The 13229-nt window shown below is 68.2% G+C and overlaps 5 protein-coding genes across 5 annotated transcripts; 3 read left to right on the forward strand and 2 right to left on the reverse strand.

Annotated features, from left to right (window-relative positions):
- Nucleotides 1-106: 106 nt before the first annotated feature.
- Nucleotides 107-1213, forward strand: FA09DRAFT_338442 (S-adenosyl-L-methionine-dependent methyltransferase; the record flags this gene model as incomplete). Its single annotated transcript, XM_025744104.1, has 5 exons — nt 107-606; nt 665-757; nt 813-933; nt 996-1122; nt 1179-1213. 5 exons carry the CDS (start codon nt 107-109, stop codon nt 1211-1213), a joined length of 876 nt encoding a protein of 291 aa, XP_025598870.1.
- A 218-nt stretch (nt 1214-1431) lies between these two features.
- FA09DRAFT_329644 (NAD(P)-binding protein) lies at nt 1432-2731 on the forward strand. Its single transcript, XM_025742264.1, has 4 exons — nt 1432-1787; nt 1932-2020; nt 2069-2357; nt 2418-2731. Exons 1-4 carry the CDS (start codon nt 1441-1443, stop codon nt 2680-2682), a joined length of 990 nt encoding a protein of 329 aa, XP_025598871.1. The 5' UTR covers nt 1432-1440; the 3' UTR covers nt 2683-2731.
- On the reverse strand, nt 2639-5381 carry FA09DRAFT_329646 (DWNN-domain-containing protein). The gene is made up of 6 exons (XM_025742265.1): nt 5023-5381; nt 4497-4771; nt 4296-4444; nt 3904-4242; nt 2911-3849; nt 2639-2847 (listed from the first exon to the last, which is right to left on the reverse strand). The coding sequence occupies exons 1-6, from the start codon at nt 5195-5197 to the stop codon at nt 2742-2744; spliced, it is 1983 nt and encodes a 660-aa protein (XP_025598872.1). The 5' UTR covers nt 5198-5381; the 3' UTR covers nt 2639-2741.
- Nucleotides 5382-5819: 438 nt separating this feature from the next.
- On the forward strand, nt 5820-9306 carry FA09DRAFT_282382 (hypothetical protein; the record flags this gene model as incomplete). The annotated part of the gene is made up of 4 exons (XM_025739828.1): nt 5820-6198; nt 6280-6735; nt 6808-8824; nt 8877-9306. Coding segments are annotated over 4 exons (3282 nt in total), but the record flags the coding sequence as incomplete, so codon positions are not given.
- A 544-nt stretch (nt 9307-9850) lies between these two features.
- Nucleotides 9851-12681, reverse strand: FA09DRAFT_318169 (Metallo-dependent phosphatase; the record flags this gene model as incomplete). Its single annotated transcript, XM_025740898.1, has 10 exons — nt 9851-10086; nt 10144-10177; nt 10235-10282; nt 10337-10361; nt 10418-10446; nt 10504-10614; nt 10674-10913; nt 10971-11343; nt 11399-11717; nt 11770-12681. 10 exons carry the CDS (start codon nt 12679-12681, stop codon nt 9949-9951), a joined length of 2229 nt encoding a protein of 742 aa, XP_025598874.1. The 3' UTR covers nt 9851-9948.
- Nucleotides 12682-13229: the final 548 nt, after the last annotated feature.

The raw sequence follows: 13229 nt of genomic DNA on the forward strand, positions 1-13229 counted from the left end.
CTCTCAACCCCGCGCCCTCCACCGCCTGGGGCTCGAGTCAGCATTCATAAGGCAGCTATTGTCGCACACGAGCGTTGCCAGCTCAACACCACAACAAGCAGCAAGCATGTCCGCGCCCAACTGGCACCGCAGCGACAATCCGGCGGTCTACAACGCCAACGCCTCGTTTGTCTACTCGGCCGCGGCCACGGCGCCCGTGCTTGCGCTGCTCGGCCTGCAAGCCGGCGAGCGCATCCTCGACCTCGGCTGCGGCAGCGGCGAGCTGACGGCGCAGCTGGCCGCCGAACTGGCGCCGAGCGGCGGCAGCGTCGTGGCGGTGGATGTGGCGCAGAGCATGCTGGATGCGGCCAAGCGGTTTGAGACGGACAACATCAGGTGGCACTGCGTCGATGGACAACAGCTCGAGCCGTGGCTCGACGCACAGGGCGAGCGCGAGGCGTTTGATCGCGTGTTCTCCAATGCTGCGGTGAACGACCACGAGCCGTTGCGCTTGCCGATGCTCGCTGATCACTCGGCTCCGCAGATGCACTGGATGAACCGGGACCCCGCGGCCGTGGCGCGTGGCGTCTTTGCGGCGCTCAAGAGCGACGGCACCTTCGCAGCCGAGTGAGCCTGCCTCATTCGCACACACAGCGACAGCTCAGTGCTGATAGGTCCGACGCAGGCTCGGCGGCTTTGGCTGCGCCACGGGCGTGCGCGGCGGCATGCATGCTGCGCTGCGGCGCCGAGGTGTGGATCCGACACTGCATGATCCGTGGTGCGTGTACAGCGGGGGGCCTCGATGAGGCGAAACCTCACCTGTCATCCGTCAGGTACTACCCGACGGACCATGCCTATGCCGAGATCCTGCGCGCCGCAGGCTTCACCATCGACTCCATCGCCCTCGTGCCGCGCCCGACCAAGGTGCCGTCGGGCGTGCGCGGCTGGCTGAAGGTGCGCGTGCGGTGCGGGACGCGCTGCTTCCCTTCGCTCCTTGGCTTATCACGATGGCACAGACGTTCGGCGGGCCCTTCCTGGCGCCGCTCGCCGACGACGCAGAGCGCGAAGCCGTGGTCGCTGAGGTCGAGGAGCTGCTGCGCCCCGACTCGTACGACGCGGACAGGGACGAGTGGACGGTCATGTGTGAGTCGTGCTGAAGGGATGAAGCGTGCGCGGAGGCTGATGCGTGGCTCCGCTAGACATGCGCCTGCGCTTCCGCGCCACGAAGCCGTGAGGATGCCTTGTGCTGCGAGTCAATGCCATGTGTGATGCCGCCAGCGCACAGGCAGGAGCATGAGTTGGAGGGGGAGCGTGCTCTGGCTGCGGCCGCTGCAGGACGCCGAGGAGGCGCCGACGAGCGCCGCCTCCACACGCGCGCTTGCTCCGTGCGCCAAGCCAGCGGCCACGCTGTGCCTTGCCGGCCGCAGCAGCGTCGCGCCTTGCCTCCGCACCACCACCAGCATGTCGTTCGCCACCTACTTCAGCGCGCTGCCGCCCTCGCTCTCCCTCGTCGGCTACACCGCCATCGTCACCGGCTCGTCGTCGGGCATCGGGCGGCAGACGGCGCTGCACCTGGCGCGCCTCGGCGCCGCCGTCGTCTGTGCCGACCTGCAGCCGGCGCCGCTGCAGGAGCGCCAGGCGGGAGCGGAGCAGCAGGAGAAGCAGGACTGCTATGATCTGGCAACGCATGAGATCATCCAGAGGGCCGGAGGCACGGCGCAGTTTGTGCAGTGCAATGTGACGCGCGAAGAGGACTGGCAGCGCACGATTGCGGCGGCCGTGGAGCTCGGCGGCGGGCGTCTGGACATGTGAGTACTGCCTGGCATGGAAACAAAACGGGGAGGATACAGCGAGAGAGACACTGTTTGGATGAGGCAGGCAAGGGCGATCAAGAATGGCTTCGCAAGTGCGACGCGCCGAGCACAGGCCGACATGCTGACGCTCCGCGCCAGCCTCGTCAACAACGCAGGCATCGCCAAGTTCAGCGGCGGCATCCTCCAAGAGACGCTGGAGATGTACGATCAGCAGATGGCGGTCAATGGTGCGTCCGCCCTCGAGTTGCGCTGGCAGCCCGACTGACCATCCGCAGTGCGCGGCGTCTTCATCGGCACCAAGCTGGCGCTCGCGCAGATGGTGACGCAGGCGCCGCGTGCGCTGCCCGCCGACCGCGAGCTGGACCTGGACGAGATGTCGCCCTCGGAGCTGGAGGGCAGCGGTGCGCGCCTGCGCCCCGCATACGAGCAGGACAAGCCGACTCCGGCCACGTCGGGCCGCCTCGAGGGTGACACGGGCGGGCGCGGCAGCCGCGGCTCCATCATCAACATCGGCTCGTTGCACGGTTTCATCGGCGGACCGGGCGAGGCGGCGTACGGCGCAAGGTGCGTGCCTCTCCCTCTCCACAAGATCTCTCGCTGACTTATGCCTCGTGCGCTCCGCAGCAAGGGCGCCATCGTGAACCTCACGCGCCAAGTGGCCGGCGACTACGCCAGCGAGCGCGTGCAGGTCAACTGCATCTGTCCCGGCTACGTCGACTCGGCCATGACACTCAACGTGCCGCCGGCGCTCGCGGCCAAGCGGCCCACGCCGTGGCCGCACCGCGGAAACGGGCGCGACGTGGCCAAGAGCGTCATCTACTTTGCGCGCGACTCGCCCTGGTCCACAGGCACGGTGCTGCTGCTCGACGGCGGCACCTCTGCTCGCTGAAGCGGTCCCACAACAAACGAAGATGATGCAAATAGATAGTTGTCGGTGACATGAAGTGCTCATCCCGTGCGCGCCTGCTTCGAGCCCTCGCCGCCCAGCTCCTGGATGTCCACGGGCCGCTCGCGCTTCGTGGCCGGACCGCGCGGTGCAGCGCCGTTGCCGCGGCTGGGCGAGTGACGATCAGCTTTCTGGGCCTCTGGTCGCCTTTGCGCGCTCGATGGGACTCACTTGTTCGCGATCGGCACGCGCATGTACGCGCTATCCGCGTTGCTCGGCGGTCGTTGGTTGACGAAGGGGTTGGAGGCTGGCGGACGAGCGCCTTGTTGTTGCTGCTGCCATGGCCCGCCCATGCCCATGCCCATGCCCATGCCCATGCCCATGCCCATGCCTCCCGGCGCCGACATGCCGCCAGCCCACTGCGGCTGCGAATACTGCTGCTCGCCACTGCCCGCCGCGCCATTCTGCTGTTGCTGCTGCTGCGTGCGCAGGAAGGCCATCTGCATGAGCTGCAGCTGCATCTGCAGCTGCATGCGCATCGGCGGCGGCAGTGTCGGGTTGGCGAGCATCATGACGATCTGCTGTGCTGCCTGCGGGCTCCACTGCACGCCGCCCACCTCCGGCAATGGCATGGGCGCCGGCTGTGCTTGTGCCGCTGCTCCTTCGGATGCTGCCGATGCATCATCGTCCGCGCCAGCCTGTGCGTCGGCAGGCCGCGCTGGAAGACTGTGCTTGGCGGAGCCGGCGGCTCCTGTTCCGCTGGATGCAGCATCGACCTGCTCCGTCTTCACTGCTGCCGTTTCGCTCTTGGGCTCTTTCGGCGCAGCGATGGGTGCGATAGGCGCAATGCCCTCCCCGCGCTCCCGCTCGCTCTTTGCCAGCTCCGCATCCACGTACGCACGCACCGCCTCGCGCGTCTGGTCGTCGGCCTTGAGCTTCGTCAGGTCGGCAATGCGGCGCTCGCACTCGGCGCACTGGAAGTCGTGCTCGATGAGGTGCGTCTGGATGCACTCCTCGCAGTACAGCGTCGAGCAGCACGGCGTGCGCACGGCGGCCTTGAGCAGCTTGGAGCAGAGCGGACAGGCGAGCGCGGCGTCTGTGGGCACGCTGCTGAAGATGTCGCTGCGCGTAAGGGGCTTGCGCTGCGCTCGTGCTTTCTCCCATGTCGCACTGTCACCGCCGAGTCAGCTGTGCAGCGATCTCATGCCCCGCGCCAAGACTCACTTGTCAATCTGTGCCACGACGTACTCGCCGTCCGACGTGACCATGGGCAAGCTGGCGCCGCTCTGTGCACCCTCCGTCGTGGGCGCCTCGACCTTCTTGAGCATGCTCTTGGGGATGCCCGTCGTGCGCTTGAAGCGCGGCCGGTTGTCCCACTCGCGGTCGTTGTTCGTCGGACAGTCGTGGATCCAGTGGCCCTTGGTGCCGCAGCGGAAGCAGATGTAGCCGATCGGCGGCGGCCGGTCGTGCGCCTGTCCGCCGGGCCCAGGTGCCGCATTGCCCGCGTACACTCGTGGTGGCCCGCCTCGCCGAGGTGCACCGCCGCGCTCGCGATACACCGCTCTGCAGATATGGTCAGCGACAGGCAGAGCATGCGCATCTCGAGCTCTACGCACTGTGACATGCGGTCCTGCGTCTCGTCCCACGCCTCGGTGTTGGCCTGGAACATAGCCGCCATCGCCTGCGCCTCGGCGTCGTCTGCGCCCGCTGCCGCCGCTGCCACCGGCATGTCTCCGCCTGCAGCTCCCGGCATCGGCGAGCCGGACTGGGACCGAGTCAGTGCGCACGCCTCTGCCTCATTGTGCGTCATGACTCACAGGCCGCTCGTCGCTCTTGCCATCGAAGCGCCGCGTCATCATGCCCACGCCTCGCGCCGCCTGCGGCGGCCTGCTGCCGCTGCCGCTCGGCCCCGCCGTCGGCGCAGCGACGCCCGAGGCGTTGGGCCCGTTGAAGCGCTCCTCGCCCTTGCCGCCGCCCGTCACGCCGAGGTCGGCCACGTACTGCGCCGCGTTGCCCTTGCCGGCGCGCGAGGGCGGCACTCGGCGGGCAAGGACGGAGGAGGCACGTGGAAGGATGTGCGTGTCCTTGTACTCTGGGAACACGCAGCGTGTGAGTACAGGTCGAGCTGCGCATGCTTGTGGAGTGCCTCGCAATTCAAGCGGCAACAATACTTTGCATTCAAGGGCGGCGCGAGGTGTGACCGCCACAGAGAGCCGGATGGACGTGGCCGAGACAGCGGAGCACATCGACGAGGCGTACATCACAGCAAGCCCTCCTCACATCAATGCCAGCCTTCCTCTCGCCATCCGCCGCCTCCATGCACGTCTCTCGCGCCGCACTCACCCTCCTCGTTTTCGGCACTGCAGATCTGCAGGTCAAAGTCGGTGCCCTTGCCCATCTTGTTCTGCAGCATGATCTCGCGCTTGAGGTCCCAGACACTGATGCCCGTGCCGTCGAAGGCGATGCGCGACGGCGTGCGCGCCGACTTGAACTTGTAGTAGATGGACGCGGAGGACATGGCGGGCGCGCGTGGAGGAGGGAGAAGGGAGAGCCGAGAGGTGAGGCAGGCGCAGGCCGGCTGGAGATGCGCGCGAGCGGCGCAGAAGAGGTGAAGGTGCGAGAGCGATGTGTCTCAGCAGCGACGGCACAGCACGAGCAGCTCGAAGCAGAGGCAGAGAGAGGAGTGAGGAGTCAGAGTAGGTGGTCGTGTGCCAGGCGCCGCTGCGAGCCTCGAGCGGAGGATGGCGGTGCCAGTGCGCGGCGGCGAGCGTCGGCCGAGGATGGCCGCGGGCAGGCCGGCAGTGTGCCGTGCTGTGTCACGCGCGCGCCGCACGGGCGATCCGAGACCAACACCACCCGATCAGCGAGTCGCTTGCCTCCGCTCCCGACGCTCATCTCCATCGTTCCTCAGTCTCACACCTCCTCTTGCTGCCTCTTCGCGCTGCCTCACTCCATCCGACCTTACATCTCCACTCCAGGCGCCTGCCGCACACCGCCAGACTGCCGCTCCCGGCGCTGAAGGTCATATCGGCCTCGGCCGTCGGGCCCTCTCGGAGCAGATTGCGCATCGCCGGCGCTCCTTTCCATCTTCCGCCGGCATGGCTCCGCCGCAGCCAGACGGCACCGATGCCGCCGCAAAGGCGCTGCTGCACGATGCGCTGCTCGACCTCTGTCCCACGCTGCCCGCCGTGCAGGCACTGGCCGGCCTCGACGACGCTGCCTTTCCCGGCGGCGCCGCCGAGCGCACGGCTCGCCTGACGCGGGCGCTGCTGCGTGCCGCCTCGTCCGGCGACACGGACCTGCTCAGCTGGATGCTGCAGATGCGCAGCCAGGGCCTCGACGCGCGCGCCTACGCCGAGGCGCAGCAGCGCGAGGCGAGCGCCATGCGCGACGTCGACCTGCGCTCGGCGCGCGACGACGACGGCACGGGCCCGCTGGTGCTGGCCAGCAGCGCGGGCCATGTCGACGTGGTGCACATGCTGGTGCGCGCCGGCGCCGATGTGGACGAGCGGGATCCATGTGAGTGGCAGAGCTGCCGCAGTGCATAAGGCTGCTCGTGCGGGCGAGCGCTCGGAACAGCAGCTGATTGGCATCGCGCAGGCGGCTGGACTCCCCTCATGTGGGCAACGAACAGCTCGAACGCTCCGCTTGTCGCCTTTCTTCTCTCGCAGGGCGCCGACGTCGAGGCGCGCAGCTCCAAGGGCACGTCCTGCGAGGACTTCATCCTCTCTGCTGCGCCCGACAACGGCACGTTCCCCGGCCCGGCGCTCGGCATTCCCGGGCCGAGCAGTCGGATCCGATCGCCCGCCGGCCGCAGCGCCTCTGCGATGCAGCGTGACGACCGCCAGGTCGTGGCGGATCTCGTGCACGAGCAGCTGCTGCGCCAGCGGCGAGCGAGGCAGCGCCGCTCGGGCAATCACCTGCGCACGCTGAGCTCTGCCTCGAGCGCCGGCTCGTACGGGCCCAGCACCTCGCCGACGAAGCCCTCCAGCCTGCTCTCGCCGCACCGCGACTCGTCGCCTGAGCGCAAGGGCTCCTTCTCGCCGTCGGCTTTTGGTGGCTCCGGCACGCCCACTCTCGGCGGCGAAGAGTATGGTCGCTTCCGCGCGTCGAGCCTAGCTGGCGCAGGCGGGCGCCGTCTCGTCGGGCGGAATGAGCGCAATCAGTTGCACGAGGCCGAGCTGCGCGCCCGCGAGCTGGCAGAGGGCCGCCGGCGCGCTCTGCTGGATGTGGCGGTCATGCTCGAGGTGGAGTACAGCGCCCTGGTTGGCGAGGCGCCAGCTCAAGCGCACGATGAGAGCGCAGCACACAGACGCCGGAAGAAGGGCCGGCTCGGCGAGCTGGCGCCGCCTCCGCCCAAGGTGGCACACTCGGGCTTGGCCTCGGGATGTGGCGCCGCCGAAGTTGGCGCCGATCCGCTCAGTGCCGAGTTCATCTGGGAGCGCGTCACCGACGACCAGATGCTCGTGCTTGGCCTGCACGACGTCGCGCCTGTGCTGGACGACATCATCTCGCGCAGCAAGCCCGTGCGTGCGCCGTGGACGTCGCGCGCGGCGCCTGCCAACGTGGTCTTTCTCTGCGCGCGCTTCGCCTGCCGCTTCGAGGACGAAGAGCTGCTCGAGGAGCTCATGCTCGGCGCCGTCGACCGCATCGAGGCATGTATCTACGCGCAGCCGTACAACATGACGGTGCTGGCCTTCTGGCTCTTCAACTGCACGCTGCTGCTGCACTATACGCTGCGCGACGCCGGGCTTGCGGCCTCCGAAGCGATGCTCGAGTTCCGCCCGCTGCTCGTGGACCTGATCAACGAGGTGTACGTCTTTGTCATTCGCGACGCCGAGCGCCGGATAGACAAGATCATGGATGCCGCCATTCTCGACCATGACGCCATCCCCGGCTTCGAGGAGGTGCGCTTCGAGGGCGAGTGGAGCTTCATGAAGAACCTGACCGGCAGCGTCAAGAGCCTCTCTGGCGCCTCGCCCGGCACGCCGGCGAGCAGCAAGCGGCCGCTGAGCCAGATCTTCGCCCGCGGCGGTCCAGACCCCAACGCGCCGATCCAGCAGCTTGGGCATGCTAGATCGCCCAGCGGAAGCGCCAGCGGCGGCGCCGCTTCCCAGCTGCGCGCTGCGGCCGAGATCCACGCTGGGCGGCGCATGCCGTCGCCGCTCCCGATTCCACCCACGATGCGGGAGGCGTCATATGATGCGTCGGTCTCGGACCTGCTGGCGCGGCCCTCGCCACGCACCGTCACGTCGCTGCTCACATCGACACTGCACGTGCTGCAGCTCTACGAGATCAATCCTGCCATCATCGTGCAGGCGCTCTCGCAGATCTTCTTTTGGGTCGGCTGCGAGCTCTTCAACCGCGTGCTGACGCGCAAGCGCTACCTCTGCCGCTCGCGCGCCATGCAGATCCGCCTGAACATTTCGGCGCTCGAGGACTGGGCGCGCTCCAATGCGCTTCCGCTCTCAGTCGTCAACGCACACCTCTCGCCGCTGAGCCAGCTCGTCAGCTGGCTGCAGTGCCAGTCGACGCTGCGCGAGTTCGTCGACCTCATCGCGACGATGCAAGGGCTCCGCGCACTGAATCCGCTGCAGCTGCGGCGCGCTGTGCGCGACTACCGCTTCGAGGTGGGCGAACCGCACATGAGCGCAGAGTGCACGCAGTACCTCGAGCAGCTGCAGAAGGACTGGGAGCGCGCGCGCGAGGATGCCGAGATGCAAGAAGCGGATCGGCAGCGCGAGGAAGAGCTGGCGGAGCTGCGTGGCAGGCATGAGCAGCGCGGCGGGAGAGGTAGCGGCATCCATCATCGCAGCGGCACGGCGACGCAGCACGGCAACACGCCCGACAGCCGCTCGCCCAGCCCGCCAAGCCGACAGGGATCGGCACAGGATCTGTCTGCCTTGGCGCCCGCCGCACTTGTCGACTCTCCGGGGCGGCGTTTGTCGTCGACCGAGGCGCTGGCGCTGAAGGCACACGACGACGTCGACTCGCTCTTCCAGCCGGGCCGCGGCATCGGCGACTATGTGCCGCCATGGAGCGGCGCAACTGCGCCGGCTGCACGGAGCGACGCTGCGCAGAAGCCCCTGGTGGAAGGCGCGAAGCCGGGCGAGCTGCTGAACAGCCGCGACATGCTGCCCTTTGCGTGAGTGTCGCAGGCCTGGATCATTCGCTGGTGTCGCTGACCTTCTCTGCAGCCTGCCATCTCGCGCAGAAGCGCTCATTGTCAGTCCTGGCGATGCGTTCGGCTTCGGGAGGGGCCACTTCCAGGGCACAGGCACGCCGAGCCTGAAGAGCGTGCGTGGCGACAGCCTGGCGCCTGGCTTTGACGGCGCTGCATCGCCTGCTGCTGGCCTCGACAGCCGGCCTGCCAGTCCGTCGCTCTCGCTGGTGAACGGCGACGATGGCCGCTCGACGACGGGCTCCGACGAGATGGAGCGCGGCAGCGTGGCGAGCGGCGCGTCCTCTGCGCGCAGTGGCCTCAGTGCGGCCAGTCGCTCGAGCCTCTTTGCCCAGGGCAAGGGCATCGGAGCGGGCGCCTACTGGCAGCCCGTGCCGCTGCTGCCCGAGGGCCTGCTCGACCGCATCGACCGCGTGGCGCGCCTCTCGGCCGCTGCACGCCCGCCAATCGAGCATCGTCTCAGCTCGCTCGCCATGACGAGCCCCGTGCTGAATGCGCCGGCGACGATGCAGCGCGTGCTTGAGCAGCCGCGCCCCATGCCCACACGCTGGGAGTCTGCCGGCTCCGACACCTTCATCGCGCCCGAGCCGAAGCGCACGCGTGCAAGCCAGTACGGCTACATCGACGACGAGGACGACTCGTTCGAGCGCGCCTCGCAGAAGTCGGACAAGGAAAACACGCCGCAGCCCGAGGTGCGCTCGCCGGAGCTGCGCCAGCCGAGCACCTTGCGTGCAAACGCCAGCCCGGCGAAAGACGCACGCCGCCGCCCCTCGGGCCTCTCTGCGGCGCCCAATAGACTCGTGCTGCCCGGCCGCGGCTACGCCAAGTCGACGTTCCTGGGCGTCTCGGAGAGCGCCGAGGAGGACGGCGACATGCTGGCCACGCCCGTCGACCGGCAGTCGTCGCGCCCATTCTAGACTTCCAGCCCTGTCTCCGCGCAGCGAGCGCCGAGCTAACCATCCCCCACACGTCACCCGAAGGAGCGAATAGACTGAAGAGCAAGTGATGTGCATAATCCATCCCGTGACAATGTGGTGCAGCCCGTGCGTGATCCGCAGCTTGAAGCATGGAGGAGCATGGATATATCCCTAGTGGTCGAACTTGTGCATCTCCCACAGCGTCGCCTCGTACTGGCGCCCCGGCGTCTTCTCGAACAGCTGCCACGTGTCGATGCGCTCGCCCCAGTTGCGCAGATGCATGACGCGCACGCGACGCTCGATCTTGGGCTGTGAGAAGGTCGATCAGCGGAGGAGCAGCCATGTTCGCTGCGAAGATGGACGCACCTCGCCGTAGCCCAGGTAAGACGAGCCTCCGTTACTGCAGAGCCCTGCGCATCAGCTGACCAGCCTTCGCTTGCCGGGCTGAGCCACTCACAAGCACATCCAGACGTACTGCACCCGGCGGCAGTCGGCGTTGTTGTGCCTGGTTGAGAAGCGTCAGCGTCGAGGACGTGCGAAGGCCCAGCATATTGCGCACATATGCCCACTGAGGACACCGACGACTGCGGAGCGAGGCATGAGTGACGAGGCCGGGCAATGAGAGCGGTGCAAAGCTCACCATCGCGGTCAGTGCCCTGCCGCTGCATGCTGTGTGCCGCAACATGTCAGCACACCCTCACGGCTGCGGTCTGCGGTGCCACTCACGCAGTGCCGATGCCTCGTTGCGCCTGCGCGCCCTTCTTGCCCGAGCTCTCGCCGCGCTCCTGGCCAATGATCATCTCGCGTCCGTCGCGCGCCATGTCCGGCTTGTCGAAGCTGGCGCACAAGGGTGTGAGCCACCGCACGCCGCCATCGACGCCTAAGGGCTGACTCACAACTCGGGCAGCGGGATGTGTGTCCAGAGCAATGCGGGCGCCTTGCGCAGCCCCGTGCCCTGGCCCGCATCGGCGCTCCACTCTGGCGTCTCGGCCTCGGCGCGCCGGCTGGCACCTGAGCGGTCCTGCCTGCGCGGCCACAGCTTGCCGAGGTCCTTGCCGCCGTCGGGCTTGTAGGGCACGAGATGCTTCTTGACCTTTGCGCTCTGCTCGAGAAACCAGTTGATCTGGTCTTGCCGACTGCGCGCAGGACGCTGTCAGCACGCGGCGGCAGCCATGCACGCAGCGCGTACTCACATGTAGTCGTACCCTGCCCAGCCGAGCTTGCCGGGCAGCAGCTTGAGCGCCGTGCTCTTCGGCGCTGCCTCGCCCGAGTCGAGAAAGTAGAGCGTGAAGAGATGCGTGCGGTCAGGCGTCGGAGAGATGAGGCGGACATAGTAGTTGCCCGCGCCAGTGCCGTCGTGCAGCCACGCGGGCCCCACGCGCGTCAGCGAGTACGGCAGGCGCGCGAGCAGGATCTGCTGCTCGCGCCGCGTGAGGCGCCCGCTCTGGCTGTCGTGGTTGCCGAAGATGGAGACCCAGTGGATCTTGCGCTCGATGACGGGCATCAGGACGGCGGGAATTGTCGACCGCTCGTCCCACGACGTGCCTTGGCCATTGATCTGGTCGCCTGAGATCCGCTCATTCAGCAGCGCACAAGCGGCATTCCCGCCTGCAGCACCCACCAGAGAAGACCACAAGGTCAGGCTTCTCGTGGTCCAACCAGGCTCCCAGCATGGCGGCGGTAGTGTTCATGCCGCAGTCGTCGCCGACCCAGCTGGGCGTGTCGCGGCACTTTTCCGGCGTCGTCGAGAAGTGCATGTCGGCGACCTGCATGATCTTGAACGTGCCGTCGGTGTGGAAGCTGGGAGCGATGGGAATCGACGGCAGCGGCTCGGGCTGCCGCCGGATCATGAGATGCGGCGAGGCGAGAGAGAGACTAGGGATTGGCGGTGACAGAGCGCCAATCTCGGTGAAGCCAGGCCACGCGGGCGCGGGGCCATACTGCGAAAGCGTGAGCGTGCACAGAGGATCTGCTATCGCCGCTTGACCTCACCTTGATGTCTATCTCAGTGATCGCCTGCGCGGCGTCATCCGCCCAGCTCGCGCCCTGCGAGACGACCGGGCGGCCCTGGCTGTCCTTCTCCTGCCGCCGGCCAATGCCCTCCATCTCGTCGGGCCTGGCCTTCTGCGGCGCCTCCAGCACGCGGAACCAGAGATGTGCGCTCTTGGCGGTGCCGAGCATGCGCTGCATCGATGTGGTCAAGTCATTCGTGATGACCTTCCACCCGGGCTCCAGCGGCGCCTCCTGGCCGGCGTGCACGATGCGCAGGTCGACGACGCGCGGCACGTTGGCGCGGCGGCTGCGGCGGTAGAAGAGGTAGCGCGACTCGAGGCCGCCAAGCACCTTGCTCAGCACGCCGCCGCCGCTGCCCGCGCCGAGCTGCAGCGCCGCCTCGGCGTCCAGCGGCCGGTCGACGCGCACCCAGCGCCCGAGGCGCCGGTCCGTCGCCTCGTCCGACGGCGGCATGCACGTGGCGGGCGAGAGCGGGAAGCACGAGTGCACCGTCATGTCGACGAGCGGCGCCGGGTTGGGCAGCAGCGGCGCATACACGTCGAGCGGGAAGGAGAGGTCAAAGTCGTGCTGCGGATCGGCGCCCCAGGCCTCGGGCGAGGCGTCTGCCGGCGAGGCGAGAGCACCCAGCTTGGCCTCGGGCGCAGCGGCGTGCGGGCGGGTGATGCGCTCGTGCGCCTGCCAGCCGATCCAGCGCGCGGCGTCGGGCTGGCGCAGCACGTCGTGCCGCAGCAGATACACGGCCAGCAGCACGAACGAGAAGGCCGCCCACAGCACGCAGAAGCGCAGCGGCGGGCGCCGGCAGCCGCGGCGCGAGGACGAGGCGCCGGGCTGCCGGTGGTACGGCTGCGGCGGGCCGCGGGTCCGGTGCGGCGCGAAGGGCAGCGAGACCATGCCGCGCGGGTAGGATGGAGGTGGTGGTGGGAAGGCAAGCGTGGCGCGCTGCAGCGGACACCCTCAAGGACAGCTGCCGGCGTCATCGGGCCCGCTTGACGTTGTCGCGTGCCGTGACGCCGGAGTGCGAAAGGATCGAGGGCAACGAGGATGCATGTGCGGCAGCGCAGCGGCTCCTGCCGCTGTGCCTCGAAGCCTGTGCCTTCTCCCTTTGCCGCGCTTCGCCGATCCGCCGCTCCTTTCCCCGCGGCGGCGTGCTTTGTACCGCTGCACAGGCTGCCGAGGCGCCTGCGTGTCTTTGTGCTGCTTCGACGCCAAGAGCACACGTGCATCCCGCGCCTATCCTTCATGCACCACGAGGCATCGGCTCGGCGAGCATGCGGCGTCCCTGAGCCTGCGCAGAGCCACTCTTACTTGACGCAGATCTCACTCATCAGGTACAACAACGCCAGACCGCAGTGACAGGCTAAGCCGCCTCAGGGGCAAGACAGAGGCATCGTTGGGCTCGCCAGGCGCGCCGGCGCGACTGCGGACCGAGCCGAGGTCGT

Source organism: Tilletiopsis washingtonensis (assembly GCF_003144115.1).
Source record: "Tilletiopsis washingtonensis strain MCA 4186 unplaced genomic scaffold FA09scaffold_9, whole genome shotgun sequence".
Taxonomy (NCBI): Eukaryota; Fungi; Basidiomycota; class Exobasidiomycetes; order Entylomatales; genus Tilletiopsis; species Tilletiopsis washingtonensis.